The sequence below is a fragment of the Mustela nivalis genome (assembly GCF_964662115.1).
Source record: "Mustela nivalis genome assembly, chromosome: 4".
Taxonomy (NCBI): Eukaryota; Metazoa; Chordata; class Mammalia; order Carnivora; family Mustelidae; genus Mustela; species Mustela nivalis.
Genome location: NC_139023.1, coordinates 35,017,995 through 35,040,200, shown reverse-complemented (window position 1 = coordinate 35,040,200; position 22,206 = coordinate 35,017,995). Strand labels below are relative to the sequence as shown.

General features: G+C 42.6%; 1 protein-coding gene across 1 annotated transcript in view; it reads left to right on the top strand.

The window, feature by feature from the left end:
• Window positions 1-19,911, top strand: part of KLB (klotho beta) — a 36,471-nt gene extending 16,560 nt beyond the window's left edge. Inside the window, exons 2-5 of the mRNA XM_082728866.1 lie at window positions 2,424-2,934; window positions 5,901-6,169; window positions 12,492-13,635; window positions 17,097-19,911. Of these exons, the coding sequence (XP_082584992.1) occupies window positions 2,424-2,934; window positions 5,901-6,169; window positions 12,492-13,635; window positions 17,097-17,461 (2,289 nt within the window). The 3' untranslated portion in view covers window positions 17,462-19,911. The remainder of the gene's footprint in view (window positions 1-2,423; window positions 2,935-5,900; window positions 6,170-12,491; window positions 13,636-17,096) is intronic.
• Window positions 19,912-22,206: the final 2,295 nt, after the last annotated feature.

The window sequence follows — 22,206 nt, the reverse complement described above, 5'->3', positions numbered from 1 at the left end:
GGGGTGATTTAAATGAGCTATTTTGCGTAAAGCAAGGAGGCATCCATCAATCTGGGAATCCTTTCTTCCTATGTTAACACCTATCTCTCCCCATCCTAGTCCAATGTATGGGACATTTTCAGTGTCCACAGGATCTATTAGGTTGTTGTTGTTGCTTTAAAGATTCCTTTATTTATTTGAGAGAGAGAGAGCACACGTCCACGCACATGCACACGAGCAAGGGAGGAGCAGAGGGAAGGGGGTCAAGCAGACTCCCGGAACCGGAAGCTGGTCGGTCGTGGGGCTCCATCCCAGGAGCCCAAGATCATGACCTGAGCTGAAATCAAGCTTCCGACCCTCAACCGACTGAGCCACCCAGATGCCCCAGGATCTATTAGGTTTGAACCATTGCTCAGATTTGATGGTTTCTGGCCTACATAAAGGCATTTCAGATCATTCAACCCAATATAAAATATTTCTAATGAGCAAACAACAAGCTATGGAACAGAACAGAAAGCAGATACTGTGAGTTAAAAATAGTAAGGGTTTGTGGGCACCTGGGTGGCTCAGGGGGTTAAGCCTCTGCCTTTGGCTCAGGTCATAATCTCAGGGTCCAGGGACCAAGCCCCGCATCGGGCTCTCTGCTCAGCAGGGAGCCTGCTTCCCCTCTTACTCTGCCTGCCTCTCTGTCTACTTGTGATCTCTCTCTCTCTGTCAAATAAGTAAAATTTTTTAAAAAATAGTAAGGGTTTGGGGACGCCTGGGTGGCTCAGTTGGTTAAGCAGCTGCCTTCGGCTCAGGTCATGATCCCAGCGTCCTGGGATCGAGTCCCGCATCGGGCTCCTTGCTCAGCAGGGAGCCTGCTTCTCCTTCTGCCTCTGCCTGCCATTCTGTCTGCCGTGCTTCCCCCTCTCTCTCTCTGATAAATAAATAAAATCTTAAAAAAAAAAATAGTAAGGGTTTGTGCACTTGTTTTAGAAACACCAAAGAGAGGAGAAATTGCAACACCTGGGAGGAGACATCAAGAGGCAAGCAAGTCTGAGGGGAAGAGATGCTGTCACACAGATAAAGGACAATTCTAAGCCTGTCCAGGTCACAAGGTGACCTTGAGCATTAACTAGCCTCGAGTCCTTAATTGTAGGCCTTGATATTTTTTCTTCCTGATACAGCTTGTGGCTCTTCACCAAACTTTTCTTTTTCTTTTTTTTTTTTTATATTTTATTTATTTGACAGACAGAGATCACAAGCAGAGAGACAGGCAGAGAGAGAGGGGGGAAGCAGGCTCCCCGCTGAGCAGAGAGCCCCGGGATCGTGACCCGAGCCGAAGGCAGAGGCTTTAACCCACTGAGCCACCCAGACTCCCCACCAAACTTTTCACTAATTTTTCACTTAATGACCTACTTTATGTCATTTTATATTTATATTTATAATAAATTTTATGCCATTTATATTTTCACACATTCAGTCTTATTTTCTCAATAAGATGATTGGCTCCTGAAGGCACATTCTCCTGCCGTTTATTTCAGCCTCTCCGGGCAGGGCAAACCAAGCATTAAGTAAGCACTCAGTGCATACCTATTAAACAGACTGGAAGCCTATCCTGAGGCTCTGTTATCAGAAAGCTCAACTGGAAATATAAATTCTGGGAGGACCAATAGTAATAACAGGCATCTTTGAGCACTACCTCCTACATGCCTTATGGTATGCTACATATTTAATATATACGTTAGCATTGTATCTAACAACTTTACAAAGGGCATTAGAATTAACTTCATTTCACAGCTGAAGATACTAAGAGATTTCAGAAAGGTGAAGTGAATTGTCCAAGGCCACATGGTAAGTTCCTGAACTTCAAGCCCAAACCCAAAACCCACACTCTTTCCTGCTTTGTATAGTCCCTGCCATCCTTCTTTAATAAGGGTAATAATAACTGTTATATTAATAATAATAGGGTTATAAAAGAAGAGTTTTAAAAATAAAATCGTCTTAATAATAGTAATGTTATAAAAATAATAGTCATAGTAGTAATAATAATGGCTTATGTAGGAGTTACTCCATGCCAGATACTGTTCTAAAGTCCTTTACATATATTAATTCAGTCAGTCTTCAGAAGTCTAGAAGGTGGGCTCTATTATCCATTTACAGGATTTTGAGAGTGCATTATCTTGGACTTCTAAGTTAGGGCTGAAAGGAGATTCCATAGAACAATGAAAGATCAGGACTCTCTGCCTGCCCCTTGACAATCATATAGGAGAGGCTTTCTGTTGAAGGCACAGGAAAAGGCAGACAGAGAACAGACTTTGAGATCATCAGGGTTCCCTGATAACTCTCCCCTGGGTCACCCTGTGTGTCACTAGTTTGTCCATGAAAAGACTTTCTACCAGCCAAATTACAATACGTGTGAGTAAGGACAAGAAAGATTAATGATATTTTCTTCTTATCAGGCTCATTCAAAAGTTTGGCATAACTACAACACAAATTTCCGCCCACATCAGAAGGGTTTGGTGTCAATCACATTGGGATCCCATTGGATTGAGCCAAACAGATCTGAAAACATGGTGGATATACTCAAGTGTCAACAGTCCATGGTTTCAGTGCTCGGGTGGTTTGCCAACCCTATCCACGGGGATGGAGACTATCCAGAGATGATGAAAAAGAAGTCGTTCTCCATTCTACCCCTTTTCTCTGAAGCAGAGAAGAAGGATGTGAGGGGCACCGCTGACTTCTTTGCCTTTTCCTTTGGACCCAACAATTTCAAGCCCCAGAACACCATGGCTAAAATGGGACAAAATGTGTCACTCAATTTAAGAGAAGTGCTGAATTGGATTAAACTGGAATATGACAACCCTCGGATCTTGATTGCTGAGAATGGTTGGTTCACAGACAGTCATGTGAAGACAGAAGACACCACAGCCATCTACATGATGAAGAATTTCCTCAACCAGGTTCTTCAAGGTTGGTTGCACATTAGCTCGATTTTTTAGACCTTTGAATACTTACACCATAGGACACTTAAAGTCATCTTCAGACATGATTATGGTTGTTGGGTTTTCCCATTGACCTATGTTAATGTTTATGTTAATTTTATGTTACTCTCATGTCCTTTTTTAATAAAAGTTTGGGTACAGAATAATACTAGACTGTAGGTATATACCCTTAATTGGCAACAAGGGGCTTATCACGCTTTTTTTTTTAAAGATTTTAAAAATGTATTTATTTATTTGAGAGGGGGGGTGCAGAGGGAGAGGAAGAAAGAGATTCTCAAGCAGATTTCGAGCTGAGCAGAGAGCCCCCTGCAGAGCTCCATCTCACAACCCTGAGATCATGACCTGAGCCAAAACCAAGAGTCAGACTCTTAACCGACTGAGCCACCCAGGCACCCTGATGCTATCTCATTCTTTTTAAAAGAACATATGCTACAAGAGATATTCCCCAAAGTTTTCTAACAGTAGTAACGTGGTCTAAGATGTTGAAAGCTTTTCCTGAAATTGTGCTGTTTTTAAGGGTACCTGGGTGGCTCAATCGTTGAGCATGCCACTCTTGATTTCGGCTCAGGTTGTGATCTCAGGGTCGTGGGTTCGAGCCCCATAACAGGTTCCATGCTCAGCGGGGAGTCTGCTTCTCTCCTTCTCCTCTTCCCCTTCCCCCAGTTGATCTCCAAATAAATAAATCTTTAAAAAAAAAAAAAAAAGAAGAAAAAAAAATAAATAAAAAATAAAAAAAAAAAGAAAGAAATTTGTGAGATTAAGAGTCACTTATGGTTTGTCTCCCTCCCAATCCCATCTTGTTTCATTTATTCTTCTTCTACCCACTTAAGCCTCCATGTTGCATCACCAGTATATAAAAAATAAAAAATTAAAAAAAAAAAAAAAAAAAGAAAGAAATTGTGCTCTTTTTATTCTATTACATGACTAAATGGTGAAAAGGTCTGAAGACAAACAATGAGCCATGAATGGCAAAGCTGAGTAATTTCTGTTGCTCCTGGATATTTCTCTGATCCCTACTAAGCCCCTCCTTCCTTTTCCACTACTCAAGTAGTGACATCTACAGGTGGCTGATTGAAATAATGAAGCAGAAGATAAGACCACGTTGTGGTAGGTCTTTCCCCTACAGAGCTTGGCTCCATTTCACCAAATATAAAGAAATTCTCAGCAGATCTTTCTAGAAGTTTGTAGCTCTCTTTAGAAGTCACATGCCAGGATGCCTGGGTGGCTCAGTTGGTGGGGTGGCTGCCTTCAGCTCAGGTCATGGTCCCAGGGTCCTGGGTTCAAGTCCCACCTCTGGCTCCTTGCTCAGCAGGGAGCCTGCTTCTCTCTCTGCCTCTGCCTGCTACTCTGCCTGCTTGTGTTCTCTCTGTCAAATTAATAAAGTCTTTGGGAAAAAAAAAAAAAAGAAGTCATGTGCCTAGGGGCACCTGGCTGGCTCAGTCAGTGGAGCATGCAGCTATCTCTCTTTTTTTAGGATTTTATTTATGAGAGAGAGAGTACGTGTGACTGGGGTCAGAGCAGAAGGAGAGGAACAAGCAGACTCTGTACTGACCACCAGAGTCTGTCACGGGACTCCATCTCAGAACCCTGAGATCATGACCCGAGTCAAAACCAAGAGTCAGCTGCTTAACCGACTGAGCCACCCAGGCACCCTTGAGGATGCAACTCTCGATCTTGGGGTGGTGAGCTCCAGTCCCATGATGGGAATATTTATTTACTCAAAAGTAAATAAACTAAAAATAAATAAATATACAAACTAATTAATTCATTAATTGATTATTTAAAATTTAGAAGTCGCAAGCCTAGAGGAAAGGTTCTGCTGGAGAACTTTCAGGGAGGGTCCTTGGGGAGAGCAAGATCTTGTTGCCCCAAACTTTGGGAAGAAGCAGCATGAAAATGAAAGCTTTTAAGAAAAGAAAAATAGTTTGAGGTTGATTTGGATATTTGTTACTTTTACTGTTGCTGTTGATTACCATATTTCATTTTTACCCAATTTCTAAAAGTTATTGAATCACAGGTGCCTGGCTGGTTCTGTCAGTAGAGCACGAGACTCTTGATCTTGGGATTGTAGGTTCAAGTCCTACATTGGATATAGAGATTACTTAAAAAAAAAAAAAAGTTATCGAATCAGAGTTTTTAATGCTAGAAAGGTCCTGAGAGATGTTTTCCAACCTTTTCTGTTAAGAAACTTGCCCAAGAGCAGCCTCCCAGGAGCACAGCAGCCTCCTGTGCCCTGCCCCTCTGCTGGCGCATTCTCCCACAGCACTGTCCTTGTTTCTTCTTATATGTACGTTCACTTATGTTCATTCTCAAAGCTGATTTTTCAGTCCTTAAAGGGTAGTTTCATAGAAGATGAAATGGGACCTAACCCAAGCTTGAAATGAGACACTCTTGATCACGAACAGACATCTGCCTTGGTCCCAAAGGGTTCTGGGGGATTTCTATGTCTTCTGGTGCAGATTTGCACACTACTATTCTCAGGAATATTTTTAATTTTATTTTTTTAAGATTTTATTTATTTATTTGACAGAGATAGACATAGCAAGAGAGGGAACCCAACCAGGGGGAGTGGGATAAGGTGAAGCAGGCTTCCCGCTGATCGGGGAGCCGGATGAAGGACTTGATCCCAGGACCCTGGTATCATGACCTGTGCTGAACGCTAACGACTGAACCACCCGGGGCTCCAAAGAAGAATTTTAAACTTGACCCTTGAACTGTGTCTTTCCCTTGTTGTAGGTAAGGGGGAGGAGCATTCCGGATGAAAATAGCTGCCGCTTTTCAAGTAGCAACGGGAATTTTCTATTGTCTATCACAAGCCTGCAAATGAGGATAAAAGTTGTTTCCCCATATGCTCCCGGCAACACGTCCCCCGGTAGATTGCGAATCAGAAACACAAACCAGAGTGAACATCTCTGCTTTTCTTCCTCTGTGCAGCTATAAGGTTTGATGGAATACAAGTGTTTGGCTACACTGCCTGGTCCCTCCTGGATGGCTTTGAATGGCAGGATGCTTACGCCACTCGCCGAGGATTATTTTATGTGGATTTGAATAGTAAGCAAAAAGAAAGACAGCCCAAGTCTTCGGCACTTTACTACAAACAGATCATACAGGAGAATGGTTTTACTTTCAAGGAGTCCACCCCAGATGTGCGGGGTCAGTTTCCCTGCGACTTCTCGTGGGGAGTCACCGAATCTGTCCTTAAGGTGAGTGACGGCTTATGAAGTAACTCTAAATGGGTGCAAATAGGTCACAGTGGTTTTTTTTTTTTTTAAGATTTTATTTATTTATTTGGCAGACAGAGATCACAAGTAGGCAGAGAGGCAGTCAGAGAGATGGGGAAGCAGGCTCCCTGCCGAGCAGAGAGCCCGATATGGGGCTCAATCCCAGGACCCTGAGATCATGACCCGAGCCAAAGACAGAGTGTTAACCCACTGAGCCACCCAGGCGCCCCAGGTCACAATATTTTATTTTGTGGACTTGATGACAGCCGTCAGACAATAGCAAATATGATTATTTGGAGGTTCTGGAGGGGAGTTGAGAGGAAGAGGAAGGAAGATGAGATTTGGTGCTTTCCCAGAGCCTTTCTTTCATATGCCAGAATTTCTCTTTGGCGATGGTGATGAGAGGCTGCCCTCAAGAAGTATATGGTCTAGGGCGCCTGGGTGGCTCAGTGGGTTAAGCCGCTGCCTTCGGCTCAGGTCATGATCTCAGGGTCCTGGGATGGAGTCCCGCATCAGGCTCCCTGCTGAGCAGAGAGCCTGCTTCCTCCTCTCTCTCTCTCTCTGCCTGCCTCTCTGCCTACTTGTGATCTCTCTCTGTCAAATAAATAAATAAAATCTTAAAAAAAAAAAGAAGTATATGGTCTAAAGGGATCTTAGTCATTGGTCAGTAGCATCAAAATTACAAATTTTTTTTCTAGATTATGTTTTGCCAAAAGCCAGTTATTGGTGGCCCTTGATTTAAGTGGTTCCTGTTCTTTGACAGGTTTGAAAAATTTGCCTTATCTCTGTATCCTCGTGAGGTCTCCCATTCTCATTCGTCACCTTCGTTACATTACTCCTTAAATGCCGCCTTCTCAATAAGGCTTCCCTCCACTCCAAAAAAAAAAAAAAGAAGAAGAAGAAGAAGAAAAATCACAATCCTCTCATTCCCCTTTCTTCCCTGTTTCCCCTGTATATCCTATTCATCACTAGCTAACATACTATTATGTACTTCACACATTTTTTTCCTTTAGCCTTATCGAGAGGTAATGGACATGCAACATGGTGTAAGTTTTTTTTTTTTTTAAGATTTTATTTATTTACTTGACAGAGAGAGATCACAAGTAGGCAGAAAGGCAGAGAGAGAGAGAGGAGGAAGCAGGCTCCCTGCCGAGCAGAGAGCCCGATGCGGGACCCGATCCCAGGACCCTGAGATCATGACCTGAGCCGAAGGCAGTGGCTTAACCCACTGAGCCACCCAGGAGGACAACATGATGACTTGATACGTTTCTGTATTGCCAAAAACGATGACCACTGTAACAAAATTCCGATTTCTTTCTGCGGTGAGAACATTTAAGATCTATTCTCCCAGCAACTTGAGAGTATGTCATACTAGTATCATTAGTTATAATCAGCAGGCTGTACATCCGATCTTCAGAACCTAATTTTGTCACTGGAAGTTGGTGCCCTTTGACCAATATCTCCCTATTTGCCCCCCCCCACAGCCCCTGATAACTGCTTTATGGATTTTTATTGATCGTGTTTTCCCCTTACTAGAATGCAAGGCTTCCCCGCATGAGGGTGGAGAGGTTTGATGCTTTGCTCCTCGCTGTGTGCCTGACCAGGGCAGCCACGGAGCACCAGCCACGTACCACGCAAAGTGACGTTGTTCAAGTCAATTTTTAGGGCCAGATGAGCCAATTAGAGATCTCCTATTCCAAATCCTTCATTTTACGGATTAGGAAAGTGAGACCCTTTGGTTCCTAATTGAGACCTAAGTGACTTGCCCGAGGAAACAGAAATAGTGGCAGAACTGTTAACAGGCAACTCAAAAACCCTGTATTTGCAGTGCTCTTGTCACAATAATAGCAACTATCTTTTAAGCTCTTATTATGTGCCAAGCATACAACTGTTGTATATATGCACATTCTCTCTCCTAAATCATAAAGCCCTCATTTTACAAGCAAGGAAACTGAGGCTTAGGGAGGTTACATAACTTGTTCAGAGTACCCAGATCTGTTTCCTGACACCATGCTATAAGACGTCACAATGCCACACTACGGCCTGTATTCTAGAAGCAGATGAAAAGACAGCAAGATCTATAAGGGATGGGGTCAGACAAAAGGGCTCAAACCATGAGTGAACAGAGTTCTCAGGTCATGAATCTCAATGCCAGTTGATACTTAGGCATGATTTAGTAAAGGCTCAGAGATAATAACAGGAGAAAAGACACAGAGTAACCTAAATACAGAAGTGACTCATCTTCACTGTGTGTCCCCTGTAGAGCCAACTACTTACCCAGTCGCTGTCTCCACCACATGGAAAGGAAGGCCATCTTTTCCCTACCACTTCAAATGGGTTTATATTTTCTATAATTCCACACCCAGAGAAGAAATATCCCAGGAGAGACAAGAGTTCCTGCCTGTACATGACACAACCTGAACGTTTCTGCTTTACCTCAAAACCTATTTGTGCCCCAGTGATTAGCTGTGAAGGTCTACCCCATTGGGGGCCCCTACCCTTACTCTGAGGAACAAGAGTGAATCACCTGTGGCAGGGGAAGCAGTTCTGTGATCAACCAGTTCTGAGTTTCATGCTTATGCCTGGAGCCCAGTGAGGCATCAGCTTCCCTTGAACTTGGACTAAGAGTGAGGATGAATTGTTTGCCAAGGAAAATTAGAATGCTTTTTGAAAAATCAGCCAGAGGATGTATGAATAGGTGCCCAAAAACTTGATGTCTTCTATAGAGTGACAAAATTAAAGTAACACCTGAAAAATAGTAGTGAACCTACCCACAAACATCCCCATCTTATTTTCCCCAGCCTCTCAGTATTCTTTTCTCCTCTAACATTTGGTATTGAGAAATTTCAAATGAGTACAATTAACACCCATGTTCCCTTCATCAAGACTGACCAATTGTTAACATTTTGCCACATTGTTTTATCTCTCTTTTATAAGCCAGTGAAAAGTTGCAAACATTATTATATTATATATTATGTATATAATATATATATTATATTATTACCCAAAATATTTCTATTCAAATGTGTCTCCTAAAAATAAGGACAGTCTATGTCATTATAATACTGTCATACCCATAATATTTAATATTGATTCAATATCATCTAACATACATTCCATATTCAAATTATCCTAAATGTTCCCAAAATGTCCCTTATAGATTTTTTTAAAAATTTTAGATCAAGAATACAAACAAGGATGACACATTCATTGTCATTCATCTTTAGTCTCCTTTAACTCAGAATAATTCCCCCAAGAAAGGTATTGGGATTTTTGAAGAGCCCAGACCAATTGATTGTAGAATGTCTCATGTTCTGGATTTGTTTCTTTATTGGATTTGATACAGTTCTGGAAAGATACTATGTAAATGAAGTTGTCTGTTTCCCAATATATCACATCAGGAAGCACAGGATATCATTGTTTCATTATGGAAAATGTTAATGTGTTGAAGTAGTAGTTACCACATTTCTTGACTAAGGTAGCATTTGCAAGATCTCTTCATTGAAAGGTAACTTTTCCATTTGTAATTAAGAAGTAATGTTCTGGGGGTGCCTGGGTGGCTCAGTGGGTTAAGCCGCTGCCTTCGGCTCGGGTCATGATCTCGGGGTTCTGGGATCGAGTCCCTCATCGGGCTCTCTGCTTGGCAGGGAGCCTGCTTCCCTCTCTCTCTCTCTGGCTGCCTCTCCGTCTACTTGTGATTTCTCTCTGTCAAGTTAATAAATAAAATCTTAAAAAAAAAAAAGAAGTAATGTTCTGGTGACACTTTGAGACCATATAGATATCCTCCTTCCGAACAGCATGTCACTAAAATGGTCTTAATATTGATTCATAAACTTTACCTGAACTATTACTTTGCAGAGTATAAAATGGTGAATTTCTAATTATTCCCTCTTCATATATTAGGTAATTCTCTTAATTTCAATGCATTATAATTCATTACTGTCATTGTTTTCATTAGTCCTTTCGATGCTCAGATTATCTCAAAGGTGGCCTTTCAAACTGCTCCGGTGTCTTTCTGACATTTCCTTTTCAGTTTTTAAGTACATCCTTATTTCTTCTGGCATAAGATGTACCAGCATCACCTCATTCTCTTCCTGCCGCAGACTGGAAAAAACCATTTCTCCAAGGACTCCAGCATCCTCTCAGTGGGGAACAGAATTTTAGGACTAAGCTCTTGGGAGCTAGGGTTGAGATCATGGTTCACCACCCCCAATTAGATCTCTTAGCATAATAATCATACCCACTTGCTAAACTGAATACTTGTTGGAGGTTTTTATTTTTTTTTAAAGATTTTATTTATTTACTTGAGAGTAAACATTAAGAAGTAATGTTCTGGGGGTGCCTGGGTGGCTCAGTGGGTTAAGCCGCTGCCTTTGGCTCGGGTCATGATCTCGGGGTTCTGGGATCGAGTCCCTCATCGGGCTCTCTGCTTGGCATGAGAGAGAGCATGAACGAGGAGAAGGTCAGAGAGAGAAGCAGACTCCCCATGGAGCTGGGAGTCCAATGTGGGACTCGATCCCAGGACTCCAGGATCATGACCTGAGCCGAAGGCAGTCGTCCAACCAACTGAGCCACCCAGGCGTCCCTGTTGGAGGTTTTTAAAAGACAGATTTTCATTTGATCTTGCCTTATCTCATAGCAAGATTGCTCTTTCTAAACACCCTTTCAATATTAAGATGCGCTGAGGTTTGAAAACACTGAGATTGCCAATCTAAGCTAGAAGGATTTTACTCAAATAATTATATGCAGATTTAACTTCATGCTCACATGATCGGTGTTCTCTCAGTTTAATGTTCTAGATAACTGGTTGGCAGATGGTAAGTGGGCAGTGATATGGTTTTGTAATTAGACTATGAAGGATGACACACGAGAAAACAATTAGAGGGAAAATATTTACCAAAGGTTAATTATCATTTTTTCCAGGTGCACTTAAATTCAACCACAGGAAGAAAAGTTACTTGGAAACAAGTACAGAACTTGTATTTTCTCTTTTAATTTCAAATTTGGAAGTGTTTTTTCTTAAGCTCTCTTCTGTTTTAATTTAGCCTCAAAGGCCTTGCAGGCAATTATTGCAACCATGGAAAACTAAACCCAAGTTATGGCTACCTTATGTTTGTAGATTGCTTTAGAGTTGACAGAGTGCTTTCCCAGAGTCATTGACTCGTCACAACACACCTGTGAGGCGGGTGAGATTACTCTGTCACTAGACAGAGTTGCCAAGCCCCAGTTTCAAAAGGGTAGAATGAGGAAAGGAGTCGAGAATTAGCTCCTCAGTGGGGGGTGGGGTGTAACACATCATCATCAGATCCAAGAGTCAATTTGGGAGTTTCTGGGGAAATTTTACTGTTTTTTTCCAGTCATAATCCAAACATCTTGCCTTAAGAGGGTGTTCTGTATTCTGTTGGATGAAGAAATGCGGTGTTCTCACAGGCACATCGGTGGGGACAACATGATACACATGTGACATCACTTGGACTTTTCAAATATAATGTGTTAGAGAGTTGGACTCAGCAAGTGCAAGCGGTGATTTGCTACCTCACTGACTTCTTTCAGGAACTGTGGCTGGGTCAACCAGCCACCTCAACTCCAAGTCCTGGTCTCCATGAAATCCTCTACGACTAGAATTTTAACTTTGCTGTCAAGTTATGGCAGGGTTTGGAAGGTCCAGCTTTCACGATTCCTTCTGAGGGTACAAGCCCAATTTCCTGATGCATTTCAACAGAATCATGTGAGACCCCACTGGGTGACTTCAGTTTTTAGGACAAACGAACTAGGAAACAATTTCTCAGGGGGTTCTGAAAAACAACTTGTCTTCGAGGCCAAGCCCCTGTATGGTTCCTTCCCGGTTTTCTGGTCTCCCTGGGAGATTTCAAGAGCTAGAAGGGAGGTTCATCCAGCAGGACTCTTCTATGATGTCACCATGGGAACTGCAGGAAAGGGCCGGTGGTTTCGAAGGCTACATGCATCATTTATTTTCTCTATTGTCAGGAAGAGGCACAATAAGATGGGGCCCATCTTCCTCTTAGACGATGCATGCTAAGGGCCTGTCTGTGGGGTGTGATTCACTTGAATGTGCTTGTTTTTCTGGATGCCTGGGTGGGTGGCTCAGGCAGTTATCCATCTGCCTTGCGCTCAGGTCATGATCCCCGAGGTCCTGGGATGGAGCCCCGCATCCGCATCCGGCTCATTGCTCAGCAGGAAGCATGCTTCTCCCTCTGCCCCTCCCCACTGCTTGTGCTCTCTCTGTCTCTCTCTGTGACAAATCAATAATAAATAAAATCTTGAACGTGCGTGTCTTCCACAGCCCAAGGTGGTGGCTTCCTCCCCACAGTTCAGCGACCCTCACCTGTACGTGTGGAACGTGACAGGCAACAGACTGTTGCACCGAGTGGAAGGGGTGAGGCTGAAAACGCGGCCAGCTCAATGCACAGACTTCGTCAGCATCAAAAGACAGCTGGAGATGCTGGCGAGAATGAAAGTCACTCACTACAGGTTCGCTCTGGACTGGCCCTCCATCCTTCCCACGGGCAACCTGTCCGTGGTCAACCGACAAGCTCTGAGGTACTACAGGTGTGTGGTCAGCGAGGGGCTGAAGCTCCACATCTCCCCCATGGTCACCCTGTACTACCCGACGCACGCGCACCTGGGCCTCCCCACGCCCCTGCTGCGCAGCGGGGGGTGGCTGAACCCGGCCACCGCCCAGGCCTTCCGGGACTACGCCGGGCTGTGCTTCCAGGAGCTGGGGGACCTGGTGAAGCTCTGGATCACCATCAACGAGCCCAACCGGCTGAGCGACGTGTACAGCCACACCGGTAACGACACCTACCGGGCGGCGCACCACCTGCTGATCGCCCACGCCCTGGTGTGGCGCCTCTACGACGGGCGCTACCGGCCGGCGCAGCGCGGGGCCGTGTCGCTGTCCCTGCACTCGGACTGGGCCGAGCCCGCCAACCCCTACGCCCGCTCGCACTGGCAGGCGGCCGAGCGCTTCCTCCAGTTCGAAATCGCCTGGTTCGCGGAGCCGCTCTTCAAGACCGGCGACTACCCGCGGGCCATGCGCGAGTACATCGCGCTCAAGAACAGGCAGGGGCTGTCGCGCTCCGCCCTGCCGCGGTTCACGGACGAGGAGCGGCGGCTGGTCAAGGGCGCCGCCGACTTCTACGCGCTCAACCACTTCACCACCCGCTTCGTGATGCACGCGCGCCAGAACGGCAGCCGCTACGACGCGGACAGGGACGTGCAGTTCCTGCAGGACATCACCTGCCTGAGCTCCCCCAGCCGCCTGGCGGTGCTGCCGTGGGGGGAGCGCAAGGTGCTCGGCTGGATCCGCAGGAACTACGGCGACGTGGATGTCTACATCACGGCCAACGGCATCGACGACCGGTCTCTGGACAACGACGAACTGCGCAAGTACTACCTGGAGAAGTACGTTCAGGAGGCTCTGAAAGGTGAGGCGCGGGCCGGCCCCCGCACCAAGGGCACCGCGGGCTCGGGCGAACGGAGAACCAGGGCAGGAGGCGCGCTAGTGACCGCGCCCGCTCCTGACGGGAAATTCGGCAAGGTTAGAAAAGTATGAACACAAAACACAGAGCACAAAACCAAGTCACCTGAAATCTCACTCCCGCAAACAAGCTCTGTTGGTATTTTACTGGATTATACCGTCCCAGCAAACTAGACAGTTTTAGTACAAATGGAAGTTTTGTATCCAAATAAAGTATCACACGATGTGTCCCATGTCACTAGAATTGCCTTAATTTTTTTTTTTTTAAGATTTTTATTTATTTGAGAGAGAGCGAGCAAGCATGAGCAGGGAGAGAGGCAGAGGGGAAAAGGGAAAAGCTGACCCTCTGCTGAGCAAGTAGCGGGATGCGGGGCTCCATCCCAGGCTGCTGGGATCATGACCCGAGCTGAAGGCAGACCGTCACCGGCTGAGCCTCCTAGGCGCCCCGTCTTAATATTATTTTAATGATTGCTTAATATCGCATCATATGGACACATCTTTACGCATTTAAGCATTCCTGTTTGACCTGGGTTTTTTTTTTTTTTAACTAAAACAAGTACCTTTTTTTCTTTTTTAAAGATTTTATTTATTTATTTGACAGAGAGAAATCACAAGTAGATGGAGAGGCAGGCAGAGAGAGAGAGGGAAGCAGGCTCCCTGCTGAGCAGAGAGCCCGATGCGGGACTCGATCCCAGGACCCCAAGATCATGACCTGAGCCGAAGGCAGCGGCTTAACCCACTGAGCCACCCAGGCGCCCCTAAAACAAGTACCTTTGAATATAAATCTTTGTCTTCATTTCTGATTATCTTCTTAAGGACTGCCCACTGTGGAATTATTGGGTCAAATGTTATAAACAGCAGTTTCCATCCCCCTGCCCAAACAAGCTCTATTTTTTAAGTATTTTATTTATTTTTGCAAGAGAGTGTGGGAGCACGAGGTGGAGGGGTGCAGAGGAAGGAGACGCTCTGCTGAGCAGGGAGCCTGACACACAGGACTCGATCCCAGGACCCTAGGATCATGACGTGAGTCAAAGGCAGACATTTAACCAACTGACACACCCAGGCACCCGCAAACTAATTTTTTTTAATACTTTTTTTAAAAAAAATTCCTCAATTTTATCTATTTTAGTGGAAGCAAGCATCAGTGTTTGAGAGTATCTTATATACTCTTCCCAGTACTGGCTAACATTTTTTAAATATTCTAAATGTCTACAATAGACTTGTTAAAGCAAGATCCCAGAAATATACTTATTTACTGTGCACCTAATACAGGCAGAAACTCATCACTGAACAAAGTAAAGATTACTGTCCTCATGAAGCCTCAATTTTTGTGGGATGAGAGTCAACAGATAAGATAAATAGCATGTCAGAGGCAAAAAGTTCTGCAGAGAATAGCAGGGAAGAGGGTGACCCGGAGTGGGATGTAGGAGTAGTTACAATTCTAAGGCATGGCTGGGGAAGTCTTCAAAGACCTGGAGGAGCAACAGGGCAAACCTGTGCAGTTCTCTGTGAAGTGTTCCAGGTGAGAGAAGAGCAAATGCAAAAACCCTAATATGGGAGCATGCCTGGCCTGCGTGAGGTTCAGAAAGGAGGTCAAAGTGGTGGAAGCAGGAGCAACAGAAGTAATCAGAGATGAGGTCAAGGAAATAGAAGAGGCAGAGCAGACAGGGTTTAGTAAGCCATCAGAAGAACTGTGGCTCTTACACTCTGGAATTGGCAGGCTATGGAAGGTTTTAAACAGAAGGGCACATGATCTAACCCATACTTTTAAAAAATCACTCTGGCAGCTCTTTTTGGATACGTTGTAAAGGACAAAGAACAGAATCAGGGAGGGTTGGAGTAGTCTAAAAAAGAAATAATGGGGGATTGGATTAGGTTATTAAGTGGAGATGGTGAGAAGTGGCTAGATTTTGGATTTATTTTTAAGGTAAAGTCAACAGAATTAGATGGAGTGTGTGAGAAAAGAGTGAAGAATGAATCTGTTTTGGTTTGAGCAACTAAAGCGGGAGTGGCCATTTACTGGTTGGAGGAGACTGGTAGACTTTTGGAGTTGTTTGGTTTTGCACAGTTTAAGTTTGAGATGTCTATTAGACATCCAGTTGGAGATGTCAAATAGGCTAACTGGAGTCTCAGATTCAGGTAAGTCTGGGGCGGAGATACAGACTCGGCAGTTAAGTGCAAGAATGGTGGGACTCCTGGGTGGCTCAGTGGGTTAAGCGTCTGCCTTCATCTCAGGTCATGATCCTGGAGTCCTGGGATCAAGTCCCAAATCTGGCTCCTTGCTCTGCAGGGAGCCTGCTTCTTCCTCTGCTTGTGCTCTCCTAATGAGTAAATAAAATCTTTAAAAAAAAAAAAAAAAAAGCAAGAATGGTATTTAGAAACAATAAGCCTAGATATCACAAGGGAGCAATCAGAGAAGCCTGAGCCCTGGAACACTTCAAAGAGGTCAAAGAGATGAGAAAGCATTAAGAGTGACTAGAAGCCATGCTATTAAGATGACTAATGGAGAGCCAGAAGTTGTAGCACGTTCATACGGAAATGACCCAACAGTGAGGGGTAATACATGAGAAGGGGAAAACAGACGGAGATGTCCTTGAGTAAACAAGAGAGAATAAACTTAGTATAGAAGTGAAGAGTCAGCCTTCTAGGAATATGGAGAGGTCATCCATAGTAACAGAAGTATGATAGTAGGTGGACAGATGTGATGGCGCAAAATTGAAGAATTCTCCCCTGAGTACTTCAGTTTTTAAGTGAAGTAGGTTGGAAGGTCATCCTTTCAAAGCAAGGATGACAGTTTGAGGGAGAGGTATGTATCAGTCAAGTGACGAGGGGAAACCATGTGTGGTTATTGGGCAGCACCAAGAGCACATTTGAGGTCTGGAAATCAGGTCAAATAGACAAGATTTTTCTGCTTGTGACCAAATGAACACAATGGCAGTTAAGTCCTTTTATCATGGCTCCAGTTCTTCTTAAGTTTGCTTTTGTGCCCTGCCCCCACCCGTTTTTGTATTACTTATGAATCAGTTTTACTTTGAATTTTTAAAGCTTACACATATTTTTGCCTATTTTTCAATCATAAAAGAATGTCAGGGCGCCTGGGTGGCTCAGTGGGTTAGGCCGCTGCCTTCGGCTCAGGTCATGATCTCAGGGTCCTGGGATCGAGTCCTGCATCGGGCTCTCTGCTCAGCGGGAAGCCTGCTTCCCTCTCTCTCTCTCTCTGCCTGCCTCTCCGACTACTTGTGATCTCTCTGTCAAATAAATAAATAAAATCTTAAAAAAAAAAAGAATGTCAGAACCCTTTAATGACAATTGCTATTTCGAGTTTAGCTTATTTCAGTGGAAACTAAATTCTAACTCAGATATTTTATACTTCATTTGTGATTAATGTTCATTTCTGATATTTTTCAGCACACCTAATTGATAAAGTCAAAATTAAAGGCTATTATGCATTCAAACTGACTGAAGAAAAATCTAAACCCAGATTTGGATTCTTCACATCTGATTTCAAAGCTAAATCCTCAGTTCAGCTTTACAACAACCTGATTGGCAACAGTGGCTTCCCTTCTGAGAACATGAGTCCTAGATGCAATCAGACTCAAAGAAACACGGAGTGCATGGTCTGCTTATTTCTTGTGCAAAAGAAACCATTGATATTCTTTGGTTGTTGCTTCTTCTCCACCCTGGTTCTACTTTTATCAATTACCATTTTTCATAAGCGAAAGAGAAGAAAAATTTGGAAAGCAAAGAACTTACAACATATACCATTAAAGTAAGGCCACAGAGAAGTTCTTAGTGAAACTGATCCTATTTCTGTCGGCATGATAGAAAGTCTGAAAATCCACTCCAGTTCCATACACTGGTAACTTATAGAAGACAATCTGAAATACTAGTGGTAACCAAGGTGATGACAATCGAGGTCTCTGCTGCGTGGTCCAAATGAATTTTCCATTAGGTGTTCACATTCCTGAATTCAGTTCTTGCATCTGAAGATAAAAGCTTTACCCAGACAGTAAGTTGGGAGGATTATCTGATACTCTGCTTCATTAAGTGTAATGAGCTGTTATCCATCATTCTTCTCTAGCTTTCTTCTATAACTACCATAGATAGTTATAACAAATTACATAGAAAAAAGTGCAACTTTTGCTAGACTCACAGCAGAAATTTATAACTCTTAACAGTGGATAGTCAGTGATTATTCTGTCACTTCTAATTCCCTTGTAGAAAATACGTAATCGGCTAAGTAGTGCTTATTCATCATCAGCTCCAGCACAGACTCTTAAGCACATTGATCCTAGTTTTTCTCAAAAGAAATAAAAATCATCACTTATAAAACATGGTATTTCGTGAGGTCCCTCTCATATCAGATCTGATTTAAAAACACAGAACTTCCATGACTCATTTCATGGTAAGATCACAGAACTAAGATTAAGAGCTAGACCCAACTGCCTATGGAGACAGCACTCAACCTCACAGTAAAGCAAATTCCTCTTTAGACAAAATGACAGCATTCTTCCTCACTTGGTTTTTTGTGAGGCAACAAACAAGATCTTACATAGTTAGGAAAGCTAAATACTCTAAAATAATGTAATGTTTGTTTTATTATAAAGTTATCAAAGGATCATATTAATCCAGAAGACTTGCGCTCTCCTGGGGAGCTCCATTGTTTTGACACCATGTGAATATAGGCACCTCTCAAAAAGGTATAGAGCACAGCTCAGTCTGGACCTTGCAACTGTGCCTCTGGATACAATTCAGAATGTTGATGGGTCTGAAGGAGTTAAAACTTTTTCCACTCCATCTTTTGAAGCTGGATTAAGTAAATTCTTAAATCTAAATTAGGAGCTTGACTTTCTTGAACTCTTATACTTAAGATTTGTTCAGTGTATTCTAAATTTTAGAGGAAGAAAACCTGAATGTAAACCCATTCATACCCATTCTTTAGGTTACTCAGCATTTAAATAACCACCCATTTTGCATAATAGCTAATCACTGTCCACACTCTCCAAGAATTTACTGAGTCAAAGGAAAGTTTTCTTCAAAAAATCTTGGTAGGAAACCATCCTAAATTAAGGCAGTTGTGATTGCTTTTCAGGTCTACCTGTCAGAAGCCAAATTTCGTAGGTAATGAGAGATTCAAATTGATAATGAATAGAAGGAAGTTTCAAAGATACTGTAATGAGGTAACACAATTGGTCAAGTAAATGCAAAACTGATGGAAAATCGGTTTGCTTTTTGGCTGGTCAAATTCAAACAGTAATTGTGGTTTCCTATTCTTCTTCTCCTGTATACACTCTCCCAGCTTTGGCGGTTTTTAAGCTCTTTATGCTTTCAAGTAATTTTTGTTATTTCCTGTTTGAGAACTCCCATCGTTGGCCTAAAGCTATCCACAATTACAACTGGTTGTTTTAATATTAACTATGTGGGAAGTTTTAATGTTAACTATGTGGAAAGATGGTCATTTAAAAACACCACCTGGCTGAAGCCACATGGATTCAGATTCCAAAGTTTTAGTGAATATTCTCATATGAATTATCAGTTGAACAACTTATTGCCAACTTTTTAACTTCTTAATATCCTACATCTTGAAAAAGGGATGCATATTCAGTCATAGGAATAACAAAGATTTAGAATTAAGGTTTTGCTTTTCTCATGTCTCAATACTTTGTGCTCTGATTTAAAAGTATCTTGTATTCAGTTTGCCATTAACCTTCAATACTTTGTCTTGACATTTAGAGCTGAAGTTAAAACTTGTGTCCTTTTTCAAATCTGTTACCTCACCTTAAACTCCCCGTCAAGTCGCAAACCAATGCTTACACCTGGGAACTCATCATACAAGAATCCTTAGGTAAATATTTAATCTAAGTCATGATTGATTATACTTAATGTCCAGGTTTATCCCAAACTCATTTAAAAATTGTCATTTTAAACTGAAAAGCTTTTGACTGGGTATTTTCAGAATTTAGGACTGGGACTTGCTGGGGGGGTGGGGGAGTCCTCTTAAAATCTAATTAACGTGTGTTCTATTTTGTATGTGTGTATTAGTTTGTATATTCAGTGTAACAACTCTGTCTTTCACAAACAAGTCTGGTACATATGGAAACTATTACAATATAGCCATGGTGTTTAAAGATCCTCTGTAAAATTAGGTGGTCAGTACATTTCGACTAATTATTGAATTCTCAATGTCATTTATTCCAAATAAACTGGTTTATGCTGATCATTTATACTAACAATCTGGTCAATTTTAAGAACCATAAAATATGAATGGGTCTGGTGTATAATTGGATTCTACCCAATACTGCCTCTGTCCATCTTCCCAAACTGTGCATCCTAGATAACTTTCTTTGGAGTATGTTTTCTCATTATAAAATGTGGGTATCTAAACCTCGGAGTTGGGAAAATAACACACAAGTGCTTATTATCCATTGTAGACACTGAAGACATGGAATTCTTCCCAGGGGAAACTAGATTTTTCCTTACCACATCCAATTTAAGTGAAAAGCACCACTTAGCTACAACCAGCTTCCAATAGTTATCCTGTGAAGTCTCAGCCACCATGTCAATCCACTTTGCTGTGAGAAATTACACTTACTCCCACAGCTGCTACCACGGCCCACACACTGACATTCTCAATTTTAACACCCTCTGTAATAGTAACATTTGGAAACTTCTTCCTCAACCCTCAAAATCGGTTTTGAAATCCTCAATGCCTTCCAAAACACTTCTTTCCAGCCCCACTGATATGACAGTTTTTATACTTTAATCTCCCTGGCAATCTATGTACCATTCACTCAGCAAATAGCTATATACCAGACCATTACTGTTCCAGGTACTTGGAATATCCTAGTGAGAAAAGATCCATCCTCACAGTTTACATTCTAACAAGAAAAAAAAGCACACAATCAATACACAACAAAGTGAAGAATATTACATTCTAAATGCTATGGACAAAAACAAGTGAAGCAGAGGGAAGGGTGTATAAGGTAAGACGGCGGTGAGGGGTGAACACAACTGATAGGCAGATCAAAGCAGGCTTCACCGAAAATGTTTGACAACAGACCTGAAGGTTAAGTTGCCACTCCAGAGGGAAAGAACTTCTAAAAGGTTTTAAGGCAGTGGTACTGAGAAAAGCAAGGTCAGTTCAGCCGTCTATCAGAAAGGTTAAGAGGGAGTGGAGTTTGAGAAAAGCACTCTGGTTACTGCTGAAAACAGATGACAAGAACAAAGCTGACCAGTTCAAGAGCTATTATACTAACCCAAGCCAAAATGTAGTTTATTTTGTTACAAAAAATTTCAAAACTTAAAGTAGGCACAGTGAATCCTGTTTAGTTTCAACAAGTTATCAATTTATAGGTAGTAAACAGCCCTTAGAGCCCCACCGGTGCCTTCCCTAACCCTTCAAATATTTCAAAGCAAACTATAGTTGATTATTTCACTTCTATTTCTTAAAAACTTACCAAAGATTAACTCCTTAAAATATCTAGTTGGCTCATTTAAAATCAAGATCTCAGTAAGATCCATACGTTCCAAACAGTTGCTCCTTTTTTTCTTCAAGATCAACAAAGCGAGAGGGCACAAGTAGGGAGCAGGCAGAGAAGCTCCCCACTGAGCAAGGAGTCCAACATGAGGCTCAATCCCGGCCCCTGAGATTATGACCTGAGCCCTAAGGCAAATGCCTAATTGACTGAGCCACCCAGGTAGCCCCCCTCTTCTTCTTAATATAAATCCTTAAAACATACCTTACTTTGAAGGCAGAGCCTACACTTCTCCAATGGATTTCATGTATATGTTTAAGAGAAATCAAAGTTGAGTGTTTTGCCCCAGAAATCAGAAGGATGGAGTTTTCAACAAATGAGACGGGAAAACTGGAGAGGCTGAGGGCAACCAGTATAGTAACACATTTCAAGTATGACACATAGAATTAAGATTTTGGAAAGGTTATGTTTCTAAATATAACAAGGACTAGCATGTGGGAGTAATGGCTGAGGTAGGGTAGAGTGTGAAGACTGAGAGCATTTTAGACACATTTATCACACACAAATTAACCCTATCACTTTGTCCCCCCCGCTTTTTCCCCCAAGTTAAGGGTATACAGGAAAGTGGCTCAAGCACACTTACCTAACAAATATTCAAAATTTATGCCTCTGCAAAATTAGATACCTTCAGGAGCTCCCCCCAAAAGTTCTACATCCAATGATGAAGTCACATGGTACTATATTCCTCTTGCCTGAAATGCCCTTGATATTCCTTCAAAAAACTAAAAGCCAATTCTCCCTCGAAGTTTTACTAGAAAAAACTCCTATTTTATTCCTTGTTACTATTCTTAGCACACTACAATTTACTTCCGAATGATTACCTGCCAAATAGTTGGGAAGGCTTATTGGTTTAAGAAAAAGTCCCAGAGACGCCTAGGTGGCCCAGCCTACTGCTCCCTCTCCTGTCCCTCCCCAGTCCACTCACGCTCTCTTGCACTGTGTCCATCAAATAATTAAAATCTTAAAAAAAAAAAAAAAAGGAA